Source organism: Pseudophryne corroboree, chromosome 6 (assembly GCF_028390025.1).
Source record: "Pseudophryne corroboree isolate aPseCor3 chromosome 6, aPseCor3.hap2, whole genome shotgun sequence".
Classification (NCBI taxonomy): domain Eukaryota; kingdom Metazoa; phylum Chordata; class Amphibia; order Anura; family Myobatrachidae; genus Pseudophryne; species Pseudophryne corroboree.
The window spans coordinates 824,879,203-824,898,354 of NC_086449.1; the positions used below are offsets into that span (position 1 = coordinate 824,879,203).

Genomic DNA, 19,152 nt, shown 5'->3' on the forward strand with positions numbered 1-19,152 from the left:
TCTAGTTTCCCTTCATGGAGAGGACATTTGCTGTGCGGTGCGCGATGACGTCATCGCGCACCGCACAACTATGGTCCTCTCAATGAAGGGAAACTAGACTAGGTTTCCTTCAAAGCGGCGGGGCACTGCGGGGGGCATAGTGGCGGATCTTGCCCTGGTGCGGTGCCCCCAGGAGGGCGCCGGCGCCCTACGGAAGGCGGCGCCCCGGGCAAAAATACCGCTTGCCCGTGGCAAGATCCGCCACTGCTGAATATACTCATTTTACAAGTGTCATACCCAGGATTAGAAACCACAACCTATTACACTGGAAGCAGACACCTTACTGATGAAACTGTATAGGAAATATGAGAATTCTAACTATAAGAAGATACTTCTCTGACAATCACACGTAACGTCATATAGTTAGAATTCTCATGCTTCCTCTAAAGGAGCAAATAACTCCATCAGTAAAGTGTCTGCTGCTAGTGTAACAGGTCATGGGTTCTAATCCTGCTAAGAAATGTGTGATATAAAATAAAAGACAATTAAATGTATAAATACAGTACACACACACACACACACACACACACACACACACACACACACACACACACACACACACATTTATCTTAATATAGGAAATTGGGGGGCACCAATATTTATCTTGCCTCCGGGCAACTGGGACGAACTTACGCCACTGATAAAGGCACCAGCCAATCAGCTCCAATATGTAAATTAACAGTTAGGAGCTGTTTGGCTGGTGCCTTTGTCACCTTGCACATATCACCGATTTATCACTTCCTTATGCCTTCTCCAGGTTACTACATCTGCCCCAGAGAGCCTATAGACACGCATTTCCTCTAGAGATGAGCGGGTTCGGTTCCTCGGAATCCGAACCCGCCCGAACTTCAGGTTTTTTTTACACGGGGCCGAGCGGCTTGGATCCTCCCGCCTTGCTCGGTTAACCCGAGCGCGCCCGAACGTCATCATCCCGCTGTCGGATTCTCGCGAGGCTCGGATTCTATCGCGAGACTCGGATTCTATATAAGGAGCCGCGCGTCGCCGCCATTTTCACACGTGCATTGAGATTGATAGGGAGAGGACGTGGCTGGCGTCCTCTCCGTTTAGACTAGAGTACTAGAGAGAGACACAAATTTTGGGCAGCATATTATTAGGAGGAGTACTACTTGCTGCTGATAGTGTGACCAGTGACCAGTGCCACCAGTTTAATTAATCCGTTCTCTGCCTGAAAAAAAAATGATACACAGTGTGACACAGTCACATACCATATCTGTGCTCAGCCCAGTGTGCTGCATCATATGTAATACTGTATATCATTATCTGACTGTGCTGAGTGCTCACTGCTCACACAGCTTAATTGTGGGGGAGACTGGGGAGCAGTTATAGCAGGAGTACATATTTTAAGTACAGTGCACACTTTTGCTGCCAGAGTGCCACACTGCCAGTGTGACTGACCAGTGACCACTGACCACCAGTATTGTGATTGTCTGCTGACCACCAGTATATTGTGATTGTCTGCCTGAAAAAGTTAAACACTCGTCGTGTGGTGTTTTTATAAACGCATTCTGCAGACAGTGTCCAGCAGGTCCGTCATTACATAATATATACCTGTCCGGCTGCAGTACTAGTGTGATATATATATATATATTTTAATTTTATCTCATTATCATCCAGTCTATATTAGCAGCAGACACAGTATGGTAGTCCACGGCTGTAGCTACCTCTGTGTCGGCAGTCGCTCGTCCATACATAATTGTATACCACCTACCCGTGGTTTTTTTTTTTCTATCTTCTTGATACTAGTAGCTTACTTTAGGAGTCTGCAGTGCTGAGTCTGACAGACAGTGTCCAGCAGGTCCGTCATTACATAATATATACCTGTCCGGCTGCAGTACTAGTGTGATATATATATATATTTTAATTTTATCTCATTATCATCCAGTCTATATTAGCAGCAGACACAGTACGGTAGTCCACGGCTGTAGCTAGCTCTGTGTCGGCAGTCGCTCGTCCATCCATAATTGTATACCACCTACCCGTGGGTTTTTTTTTCTATCTTCTTGATACTAGTAGCTTACTTTAGGAGTCTGCAGTGCTGAGTCTGACAGACAGTGTCCAGCAGGTCCGTCATTACACAATATATACCTGTCCGGCTGCAGTACTAGTGTGATATATATATATATTTTAATTTTATCTCATTATCATCCAGTCTATATTACCAGCAGACACAGTACGGTAGTCCACGGCTGTAGCTACCTCTGTGTCGGCAGTCGCTCGTCCATCCATAATTGTATACCACCTACCCGTGGTTTTTTTTTTCTATCTTCTTGATACTAGTAGCTTACTTTAGGAGTCTGCAGTGCTGAGTCTGACAGACAGTGTCCAGCAGGTCCGTCATTACATAATATATACCTGTCCGGCTGCAGTACTAGTGTGATATATATATATATTTTCATTTTCTCTCATTATCATCCAGTCTATATTAGCAGCAGACACAGTACGGTAGTCCACGGCTGTAGCTACCTCTGTGTCGGCAGTCGCTCGTCCATCCATAATTGTATACCACCTACCTGTGGTTTCTTTTTTTTTCTATCTTCTTGATACTAGTAGCTTACTTTAGGAGTCTGCAGTGCTGACAGACAGTGTCCAGCAGGTCCGTCATTATCATTATATATACCTGTCCGGCTGCAGTAGTGATATATATATATATATATATATATATTTATTTTGAATCATTATCATCCAGTCTATACTAGCAGCAGACACAGTACGGTAGTCCACGGCTGTAGCTACCTCTGTGTCGGCAGTCGCTCGTCCATCCATAATTGTATACCACCTACCCGTGGGTTTTTTTTTTCTATCTTCTTGATACTAGTAGCTTACTTTAGGAGTCTGCAGTGCTGAGTCTGACAGACAGTGTCCAGCAGGTCCGTCATTACATAATATATACCTGTCCGGCTGCAGTACTAGTGTGATATATATATATATATTTTAATTTTATCTCATTATCATCCAGTCTATATTAGCAGCAGACACAGTACGGTAGTCCACGGCTGTAGCTACCTCTGTGTCGGCAGTCGCTCGTCCATCCATAATTGTATACCACCTACCCGTGGTTTTTTTTTTCTATCTTCTTGATACTAGTAGCTTACTTTAGGAGTCTGCAGTGCTGAGTCTGACAGACAGTGTCCAGCAGGTCCGTCATTACACAATATATACCTGTCCGGCTGCAGTACTAGTGTGATATATATATATATTTTAATTTTATCTCATTATCATCCAGTCTATATTAGCAGCAGACACAGTACGGTAGTCCACGGCTGTAGCTACCTCTGTGTCAGCAGTCGCTCGTCATCCATAAGTACACTAGTATCCATCCATCTCCATTGTTTACCTGAGGTGCCTTTTAGTTGTGCCTATTAAAATATGGAGAACAAAAATGTTGAGGTTCCAAAAATAGGGAAAGATCAAGATCGACTTCCACCTCGTGCTGAAGCTGCTGCCACTAGTCATGGCCGAGACGATGAAATGCCATCAACGTCGTCTGCCAAGGCCGATGCCCAATGTCATAGTACAGAGCATGTAAAATCCAAAACACCAAATATCAGTAAAAAAAGGACTCAAAAATCTAAAATAAAATTGTTGGAGGAGAAGCGTAAACTTGCCAATATGCCATTTACCACACGGAGTGGCAAGGAACGGCTGAGGCCCTGGCCTATGTTCATGGCTAGTGGTTCAGCTTCACATGAGGATGGAAGCACTCAGCCTCTCGCTAGAAAAATGAAAAGACTCAAGCTGGCAAAAGCACAGCAAAGAACTGTGCGTTCTTCGAAATCCCAAATCCACAAGGAGAGTCCAATTGTGTCGGTTGCGATGCCTGACCTTCCCAACACTGGACGTGAAGAGCATGCGCCTTCCACCATTTGCACGCCCCCTGCAAGTGCTGGAAGGAGCACCCGCAGTCCAGTTCCTGATAGTCAGATTGAAGATGTCAGTGTTGAAGTACACCAGGATGAGGAGGATATGGGTGTTGCTGGCGCTGGGGAGGAAATTGACAAGGAGGATTCTGATGGTGAGGTGGTTTGTTTAAGTCAGGCACCCGGGGAGACACCTTTTGTCCGTGGGAGGAATAGGGCCATTAACATGCCTGGTGAAAATACCAAAAAAATCAGCTCTTCGGTGTGGAAGTATTTCAACAGAAATGCGGACAACATTTGTCAAGCCGTGTGTTGCCTTTGTCAAGCTGTAATAAGTAGGGGTAAGGACGTTAACCACCTCGGAACATCCTCCCTTATACGTCACCTGCAGCGCATTCATAATAAGTCAGTGACAAGTTCAAAAACTTTGGGCGACAGCGGAAGCAGTCCACTGACCAGTAAATCCCTTCCTCTTGTAACCAAGCTCACGCAAACCACCCCGCCAACTCCCTCAGTGTCAATTTTCTCCTTCCCCAGGAATGCCAATAGTCCTGCAGGCCATGTCACTGGCAATTCTGACGAGTCCTCTCCTGCCTGGGATTCCTCCGATGCATCCTTGCGTGTAACGCCTACTGCTGCTGGCGCTGCTGTTGTTGCTGCTGGGAGTCGATGGTCATCCCAGAGGGGAAGTCGTAAGCCCACTTTTACTACTTCCACCAAGCAATTGACTGTCCAACAGTCCTTTGCGAGGAAGATGAAATATCACAGCAGTCATCCTGTTGCAAAGCGGATAACTGAGGCCTTGACAACTATGTTGGTGTTAGACGTGCGTCCGGTATCCGCCGTTAGTTCACAGGGAACTAGACAATTTATTGAGGTAGTGTGCCCCCGTTACCAAATACCATCTAGGTTCCACTTCTCTAGGCAGGCGATACCGAGAATGTACACGGACGTCAGAAAAAGACTCACCAGTGTCCTAAAAAATGCAGTTGTACCCAATGTCCACTTAACCACGGACATGTGGACAAGTGGAGCAGGGCAGGGTCAGGACTATATGACTGTGACAGCCCACTGGGTAGATGTATGGACTCCCGCCGCAAGAACAGCAGCGGCGGCACCAGTAGCAGCATCTCGCAAACGCCAACTCTTTCCTAGGCAGGCTACGCTTTGTATCACCGGTTTCCAGAATACGCACACAGCTGAAAACCTCTTACGGCAACTGAGGAAGATCATCGCGGAATGGCTTACCCCAATTGGACTCTCCTGTGGATTTGTGGCATCGGACAACGCCAGCAATATTGTGTGTGCATTAAATATGGGCAAATTCCAGCACGTCCCATGTTTTGCACATACCTTGAATTTGGTGGTGCAGAATTATTTTAAAAACGACAGGGGCGTGCAAGAGATGCTGTCGGTGGCCAGAAGAATTGCGGGACACTTTCGGCGTACAGGCACCACGTACAGAAGACTGGAGCAACACCAAAAACGCCTGAACCTGCCCTGCCATCATCTGAAGCAAGAAGTGGTAACGAGGTGGAATTCAACCCTATATATGCTTCAGAGGTTGGAGGAGCAGCAAAAGGCCATTCAAGCCTATACAATTGAGCACGATATAGGAGGTGGAATGCACCTGTCTCAAGCTCAGTGTAGAATGATTTCAACGTTGTGCAAGGTTCTGATGCCCTTTGAACTTGCCACACGTGAAGTCAGTTCAGACACTGCCAGCCTGAGTCAGGTCATTCCCCTCATCAGGCTTTTGCAGAAGAAGCTGGAGACATTGAAGGAGGAGCTAACACAGAGCGATTCCGCTAGGCATGTGGGACTTGTGGATGGAGCCCTTAATTCGCTTAACAAGGATTCACGGGTGGTCAATCTGTTGAAATCAGAGCACTACATTTTGGCCACCGTGCTCGATCCTAGATTTAAAACCTACCTTGGATCTCTCTTTCCGGCACACACAAGTCTGCTGGGGTTCAAAGACCTGCTGGTGAGAAAATTGTCAAGTCAAGCGGAACGCGACCTGTCAACATCTCCTCCTTCACATTCTCCCGCAACTGGGGGTGCGAGGAAAAGGCTCAGAATTCCGAGCCCACCCGCTGGCGGTGATGCAGGGCAGTCTGGAGCGACTGCTGATGCTGACATCTGGTCCGGACTGAAGGACCTGACAACGATTACGGACATGTCGTCTACTGTCACTGCATATGATTCTCTCACCATTGAAAGAATGGTGGAGGATTATATGAGTGACCGCATCCAAGTAGGCACGTCAGACAGTCCGTACTTATACTGGCAGGAAAAAGAGGCAATTTGGAGGCCCTTGCACAAACTGGCTTTATTCTACCTAAGTTGCCCTCCCACAAGTGTGTACTCCGAAAGAGTGTTTAGTGCCGCCGCTCACCTTGTCAGCAATCGGCGTACGAGGTTACTTCCAGAAAATGTGGAGAAGATGATGTTCATTAAAATTAATTATAATCAATTCCTCCATGGAGACATTGACCAGCAGCAATTGCCTCCACAAAGTACACAGGGAGCTGAGATGGTGGATTCCAGTGGGGACGAATTGATAATCTGTGGGGAGGGGGATGTACACGGTGATATATCGGAGGATGATGATGAGGTGGACATCTTGCCTCTGTAGAGCCAGTTTGTGCAAGGAGAGATTAATTGCTTCTTTTTTGGTGGGGGTCCAAACCAACCCGTCATTTCAGTCACAGTCGTGTGGCAGACCCTGTCACTGAAATGATGGGTTGGTTAAAGTGTGCATGTCCTGTTTATACAACATAAGGGTGGGTGGGAGGGCCCAAGGACAATTCCATCTTGCACCTCTTTTTTCTTTCATTTTTCTTTGCGTCATGTGCTGTTTGGGGGGGGGTTTTTGGAAGGGCCATCCTGCGTGACACTGCAGTGCCACTCCTAGATGGGCCAGGTGTTTGTGTCGGCCACTAGGGTCGCTTAGCTTACTCACACAGCTACCTCATTGCGCCTCTTTTTTTCTTTGCATCATGTGCTGTTTAGGGAGTGTTTTTTGGAAGGGCCATCCTGCGTGACACTGCAGTGCCACTCCTAGGTGGGCCAGGTGTTTGTGTCGGCCACTAGGGTCGCTTATCTTACTCACACAGCTACCTCATTGCGCCTCTTTTTTTCTTTGCGTCATGTGCTGTTTGGGGAGTGTTTTTTGGAAGGGCCATCCTGCGTGACACTGCAGTGCCACTCCTAGATGGGCCAGGTGTTTGTGTCGGCCACTAGGGTCGCTTATCTTACTCACACAGCTACCTCATTGCGCCTCTTTTTTTCTTTGCGTCATGTGCTGTTTGAGGAGTGTTTTTTGGAAGGGCCATCCTGCGTGACACTGCAGTGCCACTCCTAGATGGGCCAGGTGTTTGTGTCGGCCACTAGGGTCGCTTAGCTTAGTCATCCAGCGACCTCGGTGCAAATTTTAGGACTAAAAATAATATTGTGAGGTGTGAGGTGTTCAGAATAGACTGAAAATGAGTGGAAATTATGGTTTTTGAGGTTAATAATACTTTGGGATCAAAATGACCCCCAAATTCTATGATTTAAGCTGTTTTTTAGGGTTTTTTGAAAAAAACACCCGAATCCAAAACACACCCGAATCCGACAAAAAAAATTCGGTGAGGTTTTGCCAAAACGCGGTCGAACCCAAAACACGGCCGCGGAACCGAACCCAAAACCAAAACACAAAACCCGAAAAATTTCAAGTGCACATCTCTAATTTCCTCCAGCAATATTTTGAGGTGTAGGGCCAGATCACTTGTTGTCCTTCCGGGGTGAAATAGGCCCTGTGGCATAATTTATAATACATCTCTGAATGTTTTATACACCTCGAAATTTTAAAGCATAGACCCGAGAGAGGCCTAGCTAGATCTATTTCTATTTGGGCAGGTAATTTACCTTTTTTAGTGTCTCTAATTAAAAGAGTGTACCACCAGGAGATTCCACCTCTAGAACTCGAAAGCTGCAGACGGGCAAGCAATACCTTTAGGGTAGAAGGGGGAACTACTAGGGTAACAGCATGACTGCCCAACCAATGTCGAATCTGTAAATATTTATAAAAATCATGCTTTGGAATGCCATGAGTCCATTGCCTTTCATTAAAGGGAATCAGAGCCCCCGAGCCAGATATGTCCCAAATTTATATCAAACCCATGGATTCCCAAGACTGAAGACAAAGGTTGGGAATGAGAAAGGCAATAACTGATAAGAACAGTTCCAGCGCGGGCAAGACGAATCCCTCACAAGAGGAGATACATTTATGCCACACCTGCAGAGTCACCCTGACCGCCCTGCCCGAGCCAGAACGTACCGAGGAGATCTGAGCTGGCAACCACAGCAGCTCCGATAGAGGTATGGAACCTATAAGAGATTGTTCAATGACCACCCAAGGTTTCGATTCACTAACTGAGACCAATCAGTGAGCTGGCTGAGAAGACAAGCGCTATGGTAAGACTCAAAATCAGGAAAGGCCACACCACCGTCCACTTTGGGCAATATAAGTACATTTCTAGCAATTTGGGGTCTAGCCCCCTTCCACACATAACAGTTGAGAATTTTGTTAATTTTGGTGCACAAGTATTTAGGGAATGGTCTAGGGATAGTCCGAAAGATGAATGTCAACATTCTAACTACTGAAGTCATTACTGTTTGCTATAATGCTATATGTAGGGACCATTCTCCAGAGTTATGCTGATTATATCAGCAGCCGGCATGGCAGCTCTCACCCATGCCAATAATTAGCAATATGCAGAGAATTAAGCTCATTGATTGGCTGCCTGTGTCGATCCCGCTGTTGTGGATCTACCAGCTGGAGACTGACAGACAGACCTGATGTCCTATGTGGTGGGAGAGTAATGTTTTATGTGTCTTAGTGACATTTATATAGTGATTACACCAATGTATTATATAACATATATTCTTACTTCTATACTCCCAGAATGTGCAAGCCTACTTACCATGGGGGTCATTCCGAGTTGTTCGCTCGTTATATTTTTTTCGCAACGGATCGATTAGTCGCTAATGCGCATGCGCAATGTCCGCAGTGCGACTGCGCCAAGTAAATTTGCTATGCAGTTAGGTATTTTACTCACGTTTTTTTCTTCGTTCTGGTGATCGTAATGTGATTGACAGGAAGTGGGTGTTTCTGGACGGAAACTGGCCGTTTTATGGGTGTGTGTGAAAAAACGCTACCGTTTCTGGGAAAAACGCAGGAGTGGCTGGAGAAACGGAGGAGTGTCTGGGCGAACGCTGGGTGTGTTTATGACGTCAAACCAGGAACGACAAGCACTGAACTGATCGCAGATGCCGAGTAAGTTTGAAGCTACTCAGAAACTGCACAGAGATGTCTTTTCGCTATATTGCGAATCTTTCGTTCGCAATTTTAAGAAGCTAAGATTCACTCCCAGTAGGCGGCGGCTTAGCGTGTGTAAAGCTGCTAAAAGCAGCTTGCGAGCGAACAACTCGGAATGACCCCCCATATTTCTATATGTTTTTAATTTAACTATAATAACGGTGTATCTAGGGGTCACATTACATTTTCCTATAGAAGATGGAATACAATGGTTCCATTTTTTTTCTATAGAAAATTGTAATTAATGTGTATTTACACAATTTGTGGAAGTCTCCTATTTTCCTGTATCCACGGCCAGGCTGTAATGAGCACACAATACATTTCATCCCAGATCTGTCGTGATTTTTATGAAAGTCCCAACATTTTGGTCACTGTCTCTGTCACCCCTGTCTGCCCCTTGCCTCTAGCGTGTAATAAATTCCGAAACGCGTTGGTCTTTTATTGGAGTACTCCAGGTTTGATTTTACCACTGCAGTATATTCCCTTTTTTTTTTTTTTTTTTTTAATCTGTTTGGGGTAACTCTCCCATAAGAAAGAAACGTAGACTCTTTTTGAAGGGATGATTTTTACCCATGAATTCTAGGGTATAAAGTGGAACAAACCATGTCTTTCTAATGGAGATACTGTTTCTTTTGTGACTTTTATTAAAAAAAAAATTATATATATATATATATATATATATATATATACACACACACACACACACATTATTTTATATTTTTAATGTATGAATACATTTTTGGGACATTTTAATTAGTTCTTGGATTCTGCTTATCTGTTGGTATCAGTTGTGAGCTGGGAGCTATATCCTGCATTGGAGGTCACAACAGCAGGCAAGACCAGTGCAAAAGATACTTATTGGTGAACATAGAGCACCATATATAGGTGCGTGTCAAACAAAGAGGACAGGACAACATACATCCTGAGAGCCAGAATACTTGAGTGAAGACCCAAAGAAACCTTTTGGTGAACGCATTTTATTTACATCAGGTTAGTCTGGCGATCCCTTATGGCATAAAGAAGATGTTCTCCCAACTATAACTGGTACACTTTCCCTGTCTCTCTTTTTGAAGATTACAGGACATCTACACAGGATTTCCTGGGCATGATTAAGAGGGTAATGGCGGGTGGTTAGGTTTTCCTTTACCTGACAATTGTATACCACCCCACAGGTCCCCTTGTTCTTCCATAGAGGGGAGAGGAGGATAAATCCACACGGAGGAATTACTGATGTCTAATCAACTTACATTAATTTATTGAAAAAAGTATTCTGGCCAATAAATGTACGGAACCATAGTTGCACCTAGTTCTGCATGACAGCAATCAGTTTACAGTCTTAAGCAATGCCAATAAGTTTCACAAAAGAAAACAATAAACGTATTGTATTTTGCTGGAACTTGTAGTCCCCCGAGTCTTCTTTTCTGTAAATACTTTGATTTGCAGGCAATAACAGAATTCTACCATAGCACTATATTAATACAATAATAATTATTAACAGAGCTGGTCTAAAACAAGCCGGTAATCATTACTAATAGCATGCAAATAACAATGCAATACCTGTAGTCACTATTACACTACTGCGTACTGTAAATATCCCCAATTAGTTCAGACCAGAAAGTTCAGCTGAGTATTTTATAGGTGGTGCCAGAGGTGTAACTCTGGGAGGCAACGGAGTAATCTGCCGCCGGGCTCCTGCTCTGAAGGGGGGCACCTCTCCTCCCATTCTGTAACACCAATCAGTTAAGTTAATTGATAGCCGCCGCTATCTCTTCAGTGGCCCGACTTCCTCAATAGTCCATGCACCTTACAAATGTTATACCCAGGATTAGAACCCACGACCTATTACACTGGAAGCAGGCACCTCACTGATGAAGCTATTTGCTCCTGTATAGGCAGCATGAGAATTCTATCTATGAGAAGTTACTTTTCTGACAATTACACGTAACTTCATATAGATAGAATTCTCATGCTTCCACTACAGGAGCAAACATCCCTAAATATCAGTAAGGTGTCCGTCGTCAGTGTAACAGGTCATGGGTTCTAATCTTGGGTAGGACTGCTAGGAAATGTATGATTTAAAAGACAATAAAATGTCTATATACAGTATATATATATATTTTTTTTTTTTTTTCAGAACACTACACACACACACACACACATTTATCTAAATGCAGGGGGGCACTAATATTTATCTTGCCTCCGGGCAATTGAGACAAACTTACGCCACTGGGTGGTGCACACTAGGTGTTTCCTTTGTCCCGTCTCCAATAAGGATTAATGGAACTACAATATGCAATTATTATTATTGAGCAGATTTCATCAGTTGCTGCCTGGGACAAGTAGAGAAGAAACTCTCTAGGTCGCAGCTTATAGCGTCTCCTCCCTCATGGGGAAGTTTCTTAGCAGATCTGCAAATTAGTACATTAAGGGCCTAATTCAGCAAGGATAGCAGATGATGCTAATTAGCAGAATTTGCTATCCTTGTGATCCATGCTGGGGGCCGCCCATCGCTGGGCAAGACCGCCCAGAATGCTGACCGGCGCCTCCCCCCTTCAACAAGCAGAAATTGCGATCATATTGCAATTTCTGCTTGTTAGCAGAAACAGAGGACGGCAGAAACAGAGTACGGCACCTGCCGGCGCAGCTTAGCTGCACCCACGGGAGCCCTGTTGCCATGTTCACGATCGCGGCGGCGGCATGTGATGTCACGCAGCCGCCGTGATCACGCCCCCATTCGCACCGCAACGCTCCGTCTCCTCCCTGGAAACGGAGCGTTACCCGCCCCGCCCGCCTCTGCCTGATTGACAGGCAGAGGTGAACGCATTTTCTGCGGCCTCTCCGCAGAAAGTGCGGGCGCATGCGCAGGATGGGCGGGGCGATCGTAAAACTTTTGGTTGGATCGCGATTTGCGATCCAGCCTGAATTAGCCCCTAACTCCAGCTAAGATGCTGCTGCCTTGTGTAGTTCCCGGAGGATGAGCGGGTTTACAGTACTCAGGCGTCTGTTAATCTGTACTGTATGCAGGAACGCCAGTGTAAAGGAAAGGCTTCCCTGAGCTGTATTTGCTGTGGAGGGGTTATATTGAAGCTGGATATCTGATGGCTTGTCCGGTGCCGGGGCTCTGGTGATGACTCCTCCCACCACTACTGTTGGGCTATTGCTGCCACAGTCACTCCCCACTGAGCCGCAACCCCAGGCTGGCCTTATGTGGAGGGAGTAGCCGCCTTCCTAACTGCCCCTCGGGGAGGAGAGTCCACCTGCGTCCCCTCCCTCACTGCTGGAGGTCACCGCCATTGCCCGGTTCTTCCTTGCTCTGGGCGGAATGTAATAAGCTTAGAAAAGTGATCATTTCACTGTGATAAAGTACCAGCCAATCAGCTCCGAACTGCCATGTCACAGACTGGGTTTGAAAAATGACAGTTATGAGCTGATTGGCTGGCACTTTATCCCAGTGAAATTATCACTTTTCAAGGCTTAGTACATCCCGCCTTCTGTCCCCAGCAGCCACCGGGGTCTAGCCAGACTAAGATAAGACAGGAGCGCTCACTGTCTCTCTCGCTGCCGCTTCACTACATTGCAGGAGACTGTCAGCGCGGCTGTGCTTCACAACACAACTCCCGCTCTCCGTCACCTCAGCGCTCCCCCCAACGGCCCTGTCCACAGGTATTCCCGGATGTTTCCCGCCGGCAGTGTGTGCGGGACCTGTACAATCCAGCTGTTCCACTCTGGGTCCTAGCGACCTCCTCTGTAGCTGCCGCAGTTGGGGAAAGTGATAGGGGGACAGTTAAACCTGCAATAGTCTATACTGGGCCCTATATTGGAACAGTGATACCCCCTATATGTCTATCAGAGGGTCTCTTTGATGAGGGTATCACATAGAGACAATGTGATACTGGGAAGACACCAGTAATATGGGGAAGAGTCGCTTCCATGGTAGATGTGCAGTAATTACTAATTAGTCTCATGTAGGTGACAGTGACAATGGCTGTAATGTTGCTGATTACAGGATTTTCCATCACAATGATACAATACAGAAATGATTTATACATGTAACATAAGTCTCACATCATATTATTCTGCTCATGGCGGGTCATTCCGAGTTGTTCGCTCGTTGCCGATTTTCGCTATACTGTGATTAGTCGCTTACTGCGCATGCGCATGGTACGCAGAGCGCATTCGCTTAGTTAATTTACACAAAAGTTTGGTATTTTACTCACAGCATAACGAAGCTTTTTCATCGCTGTGGTGATCGTGGTGTGATTGACAGGAAGTGGGTGTTTCTGGGCGGAAACTGGACGTTTTATGGGAGTGTGCGGAAAAACGCAGGCGTTCGAGTTCCAAAACGCGGGAGTGTCTGGAGAAATGGGGGAGTGTCTGGGCGAACGCTGGGTGTGTTTGTGACGTCAAACCAGGAACGAAAAGGACTGAACTGATCGCAGTGGCTGAGTAAGTCTGGAGCTACTCAGAAACTGCGGGGTAATCGTTACGAGAAACTTAGCGCAGCTTTCGTTCGCAATTCAGTAGGCGGCGGCTTAGCATGTGCAATGCTGCTAAAAGCAGCTAGCGAGCGAACAACTCGGAATCACCCCCATTATGCGGCTGACGCAGAGCTACACGCACATCTCTGTAATCGCTCCTGTACTGCGCGCAGCACGGACACAAAGGCGGACATTCACCAGTTTGCAGACTGCTATGTATATCTGCAGTCAGACCGTCTCTGTACGCTCGGTTCCGTAGTTGCCATCATTATCAGTGCCATTGTAGTTCCACAAGAGTAAGCGCTATATTTGTTTAGTTTTTACACTGATGCCCAATGGGCCAAGGGCACCAGAAGAAAGCCAGTGATACTTAGCATAGTACGGGCATCTATAGGTGCAAAGGACCAATAATTTTGTAACCTCACTACCGATTGAGGGGGTCATTCTGACCCGTTCGCTCGCTGCTTTTTAACGCAGCAGAGCGAACGGGTCTCTACGGCACACACGCAGCCGCCCCCCCCAGCGACCGCCTCTGCCTGTCCGTCAGGCAGAGGCGATCGCATCCCTGCTACGGCCTTCAGCCATTTGGCATGCGCCGGCGCACTACGGCACCGACGCATGTGCAGTAGAGACCCGTTCTCTCGGCTGCGATAAACAGCAGCGAGCGAACGGGTCAGAATGACCCCTATATCCCTCAAGCAGAAGGGAAATTCAACAGAGGACTTTCAGATTGGGATCTTCATTTTGATCAGTGTATTGTTAGGGCTTTTTCCGGAAAACCGCCCATGTTATTACATTATATTACATAGAATCCAAGATTTCTCAAAGGATTAAAATACTAAAATCCTGTACACAGGTCTAAGTTCAAGACTGGGACACTTCTCATGTTATGTGTGTTCGGGTACCCGACGCTAATGTTTATAAAGCAATTGAGTATTGTTGGGATAACTGATTGATGTTTTGTTTAAAGTTTATTCTTGAAAGGTGTTAGAGTCACCCATACAGTAACCCAAGAGTAGCGGTTGGCATTTGCCGATTTATGCAGATATCGGTTAACAAGTGATATAGAATTTGCCACCACGGTAGGAGAAAGGAAGTATCAGGCATTGATTGATATTATGCAAAGTTTGTGATTAAGGTTATTATCATTATTGTGACTGAATATACTAGACTGAGTTACTACTGGGAAAATGTGCAAATGTTATTACGAACATTGATTCTTGAATTGAATAAACGTTTATTATTAATCATCACCGTCTTTCATACTCAAGAGTGTGTCACTCATATCTTCAGACCTCTCCGTGAAGAGAAAGTGTATCATCGTAATACGGGATTCTGGTAAGAGCATTGCCACAAGGGATTAACCCGAGGTTATCACATAGTGCAACGTTATTCACATTTTATCATGCGATAGTGTCCCTTATTCATGTTACATCACACAGTAGTAACACTTTACCTTATATACATTACTTCTCACAGTAGAGCCCCTTATTCACATTACATCACACTGAATTGCTCCTTATTCACATTACACCACACCATATTGCTCTTTATTCACATTAGACCACACAATATTGTCCTTTCTATACGTTACGCCACACAGTAGAGCACCTTATACACATAATGCCACACATTAGTAATGCATTTATACACATAGCACACAGTAATGCCCCTTACACATATGACACACATTATTAATGTCCTTATAAACATAATGCCAAGCTTTATTAATGCACTTATACACATAATGTCCCTTACACATATGCCACACATTATTAGTGCCCTTATACACATAATGACATACATAGTGCCCTTACACATATGCTGCACATTATTAATGCATTTATACACATGACACACATAATGCCCCTTACACATATGCCGAACACTATTGCACACAGCACTCACATGGCCGCTAACACTGTGGTCTCTGCTTGGATACAGATGTGTCCTCATACATCCGGCCTCAATACGCCATGCAGCAGGAGATGCCCCTGGCGTGAGTCAGCTGGCAGCTCTAGGCGAGCTCTGCTAACGTCGGGCACCTTTTTTGCATTGCTATGTGACTAGGACGTACAAGCAGCTTCTGCTGATTAAAATGATATGCGGCATGCCTATATTCTGTGTGTGACTGTGGCTGTAATTGCATACGAAATGCTACGTTACAGTGATTTCCAGGAATACACTGTAACGTAGCATGCAGTATGCAAATACAGCCGCAGTCGCACACAGAATATAGGCATGCCGCATATCATTTTAATCAGCAGAAGCTGCATGTGCCCCTAGGCATTTGCCTAGTTTGCCTAGGCCTAGGTCCGGCTCTGCCCTGTGGTATGTTTACCTCCTGGTTACACAAAGCAGGAGCTGTAGCTCCACCCATTACATCTCTCTATTGGATAAGTGTCCCATCAATCATATCTCACACACACACACACACACACACACACACACACACACACACACCTGTGTCATCACCAATTTCTGGGAAGATGTCTTAGTGTAATTCCTCACAACTCCTGACTCATCCAGATATAGTAATACAAGCTCTTCCCCATACACCTAAAGCAGCATGGAGGGGCTCAGTGAAGGTGGCAGTGTAGGTGTGTAAGTGTCTGATCCGGTCACACAGAGCATAAAAGGACATCTGTCCTGCCTCATAATCCAGATACACCCTCACTCTGTCACAGCGGATATTGTCAGGTAATTGGGTCTGTATCCTTTCATGTATCTCGAAGTACTGATTATTATTCCTACACAGACACCAGGACTTGTTATTATTACCAACGAGTGAATCACGTCCTCTCCCGCCTATACTGGGATAACACATCCCCACCCTCCAGTACACTGACTTACTGACATCCACCTCCCAGTAATGTCGCCCTGAGGAGAATGTCCTGGTGCTTATTACCTGATTACACTGAAATCTCTCTGGTGTTACTGGGCGATACTGGTTTATATCTGTGCCAGATGCAGTTTTCCTGTCACCTGATATCTGTACATTATTACCAGCTGTGGTTATATCCAGCAATATGTCTGTAGCTTCCTGCACATAGATCCCTGTATTTATACTTGTTATTATATCAGATTCTGTATCACCAGCTGTATCAACATCCAGTAATACGTCTGCAGCCTCCTGCACATAGATCCCTATATTTATACCTGTTATTATATCAGATAATGTGTGTAATGTCCCTGAGATGAGACCCACATCCAGATCTCCTAAACCACGGACCTGGTTATCATGTCCCTCTGTGTCCTCAGTATCACACAAGTCCCCTGTGTCTGGTTCCTTTAGGACAGTCACTGGATCAGACATGTTACACAGCTCCTCAATGTGATGCATCATCCTGGACAGCTCGTCCTTCTTTATTTCCAGCTGCTGGATCAGATCAGAGACTGAAAGTGAAACGCGCTGTTCCTGTCTGGAGATCTCAATCAGGACTCTCTTCTCCAGGTCTTCCAGCTGTCGCTTGATGTCTTTAAACAGGGCAGTGACTGTCTCTGTTTCACCCGCTGCTTTCTCCTGATGTCCTCTCCTGCACTCCTGCAGACTCTGGACTTTTTTCTCAGTCTCAGCTCTCTTTGTGGTCAGTTTCTGCAGAACATTCCTCAGCTTCTCCTTCTTCTTCTCAGAGGCCTCATCCAGAGACTCCACCTGATGTCCTCTGTGTACCCCGATTAGACAGCAGGACACACAGATACAGGCAGCGTCCTCAGTGCAGTAATACTCCAGGACCTTCTTATGGACGGAGCATTTCCTGTTCCCCAGGGCAGTGGTGGGATCACATAAGACGTGCTCTGGTGACTTGCTGTGTACTCTCAGGTGTTTATCACACAGAGAAGCCTCACACAGCAGACAGGATTTAGCAGCAGGTACAGGAGAGTCCACACAGTAAGTGCAGAAGATCCCAGTCTCCTCCTGATCTGGCCGAGTAGACGGGAAACTCCCCACTATGTTGCACAGCGTTATGTTCCTCTGCAGTGCAGGACGCTCCTGACACTCTGCTCTGCATTCAGGACAGGTATAAGCTCCAGCCCCCTCCTGTGTATCCAGCACACGATCAATACAGACCCGGCAGAAGTTGTGGCCACATCTCAGGGTTACAGGATCTGTATAAATGCTCAGGCAGATGGAACAGTCCAGCTCCTGTCTCACATCAGCAGACGCCATCGCTGCAGCAGGAGAGAGACATGAAAGTGAACTTTGAAACTCAGAAACCAGTGTAGTCACATTCCGCACACAGGGCGAGGCTGAGCTGTCACTCAGATTATAGCTACAGGCTCAGTTATACTAATGCTAGCCATACATCAGACCAACTTTCCTCCAACCATCCAGCTGACCAACCTTACAACTTTTTTGTCCATCTAAAACTCTGCCCCACACACCTAACCAACTTTTTCATCTGACCAGCCAACTTCTCTCCAACTTGTGATGTCACAGAAGTAGGCGGACGGTGTCTGCCTACATCTGCATGTTGTTGTTTTCTAAACTTACAGTACTTGTCTATTTATTCCAGTAAAATCTTTTTTTTTTTTTTTTTGGGGGGGGGGGGGATTGCAGAAGGAGCAGGTGTCGATCGCGGGCGGGGAGGAGCAGGGTTGAGGTGCTGGTTGATATAGGTTGTGATATAAAAAGAGGAAAAAGAACAGGTATTCGAAGAAATTTTATACCCTTTATTCCATTTGACACGTAAAACGTGGAAGGCGCCGGAGTGAAATACATTGTATTGTACTAGTAGGATCCTCTTAGAAGTAGGTGAAACTTCCTTTTGTATTGTCACTGGGCTGACTTCTGTGTCTCATTGCGCCTCCTACTGCCACCTATTTCTCTGAATTATATTTCCAGCGCTGTCTGCTCTTTTTTCTTAAGTGTTTTCTCTGGGATTGGGTATCCCTGCTTGGACAGCTGCAGGTCTAGAGTATTGGAAAATAGAGTGTCAAACGCTGAGTATTTGTTTACATTGTCCCGTGGATCCCTGTCATTGGCGTATCAATAGAGGTATCCGTGGTTACAGGCTTGGACTGGCCCACACTGCCTGGGGGCCACCTCCTGCTCTAAGGATCAGGTTCCAGACTGTGCACTTGAATTATACATCATACATATGTTACCTTATACTGGACTATGGTGTATTTTCTACAGTGCATTGCTGTTATTAATCTGATACATTATCATGCATGCAGCAGCTGAATTTACTGTATACTTGTATATTTATGAAGGGTCCAAGACATTGCACTCTATAATGGTTAGTCAAACCAGTGAGGTGGCCGGCCACACCCCCTCAGCAGACTAGACACACCCCTAAACATGGGCCCCTACCACTGCATTCCCCCGGTGGGCCCTACATGCCCCAGTCCAACACTGCATGGTTCCAACAGTGCCAGGGCCAATACT

The 19,152-nt window shown here is 45.9% G+C and overlaps 1 protein-coding gene across 1 annotated transcript; it reads right to left on the reverse strand.

The window, feature by feature from the left end:
- Positions 1–15,954: 15,954 nt before the first annotated feature.
- On the reverse strand, positions 15,955–17,947 carry LOC134933789 (E3 ubiquitin/ISG15 ligase TRIM25-like). The gene has a single exon (XM_063929246.1). It carries the CDS (start codon positions 17,929–17,931, stop codon positions 16,282–16,284), a length of 1,650 nt encoding a protein of 549 aa, XP_063785316.1. The 5' UTR covers positions 17,932–17,947; the 3' UTR covers positions 15,955–16,281.
- Between the last annotated feature and the right edge of the window lie 1,205 nt (positions 17,948–19,152).

What these genes read in the sequence shown, in the direction of transcription:
- LOC134933789 (XM_063929246.1), bottom strand. Translation starts at nt 17,931, where the DNA reads ATGGCGTCTGCTGATGTGAGACAGGAGCTGGACTGTTCCATCTGCCTG.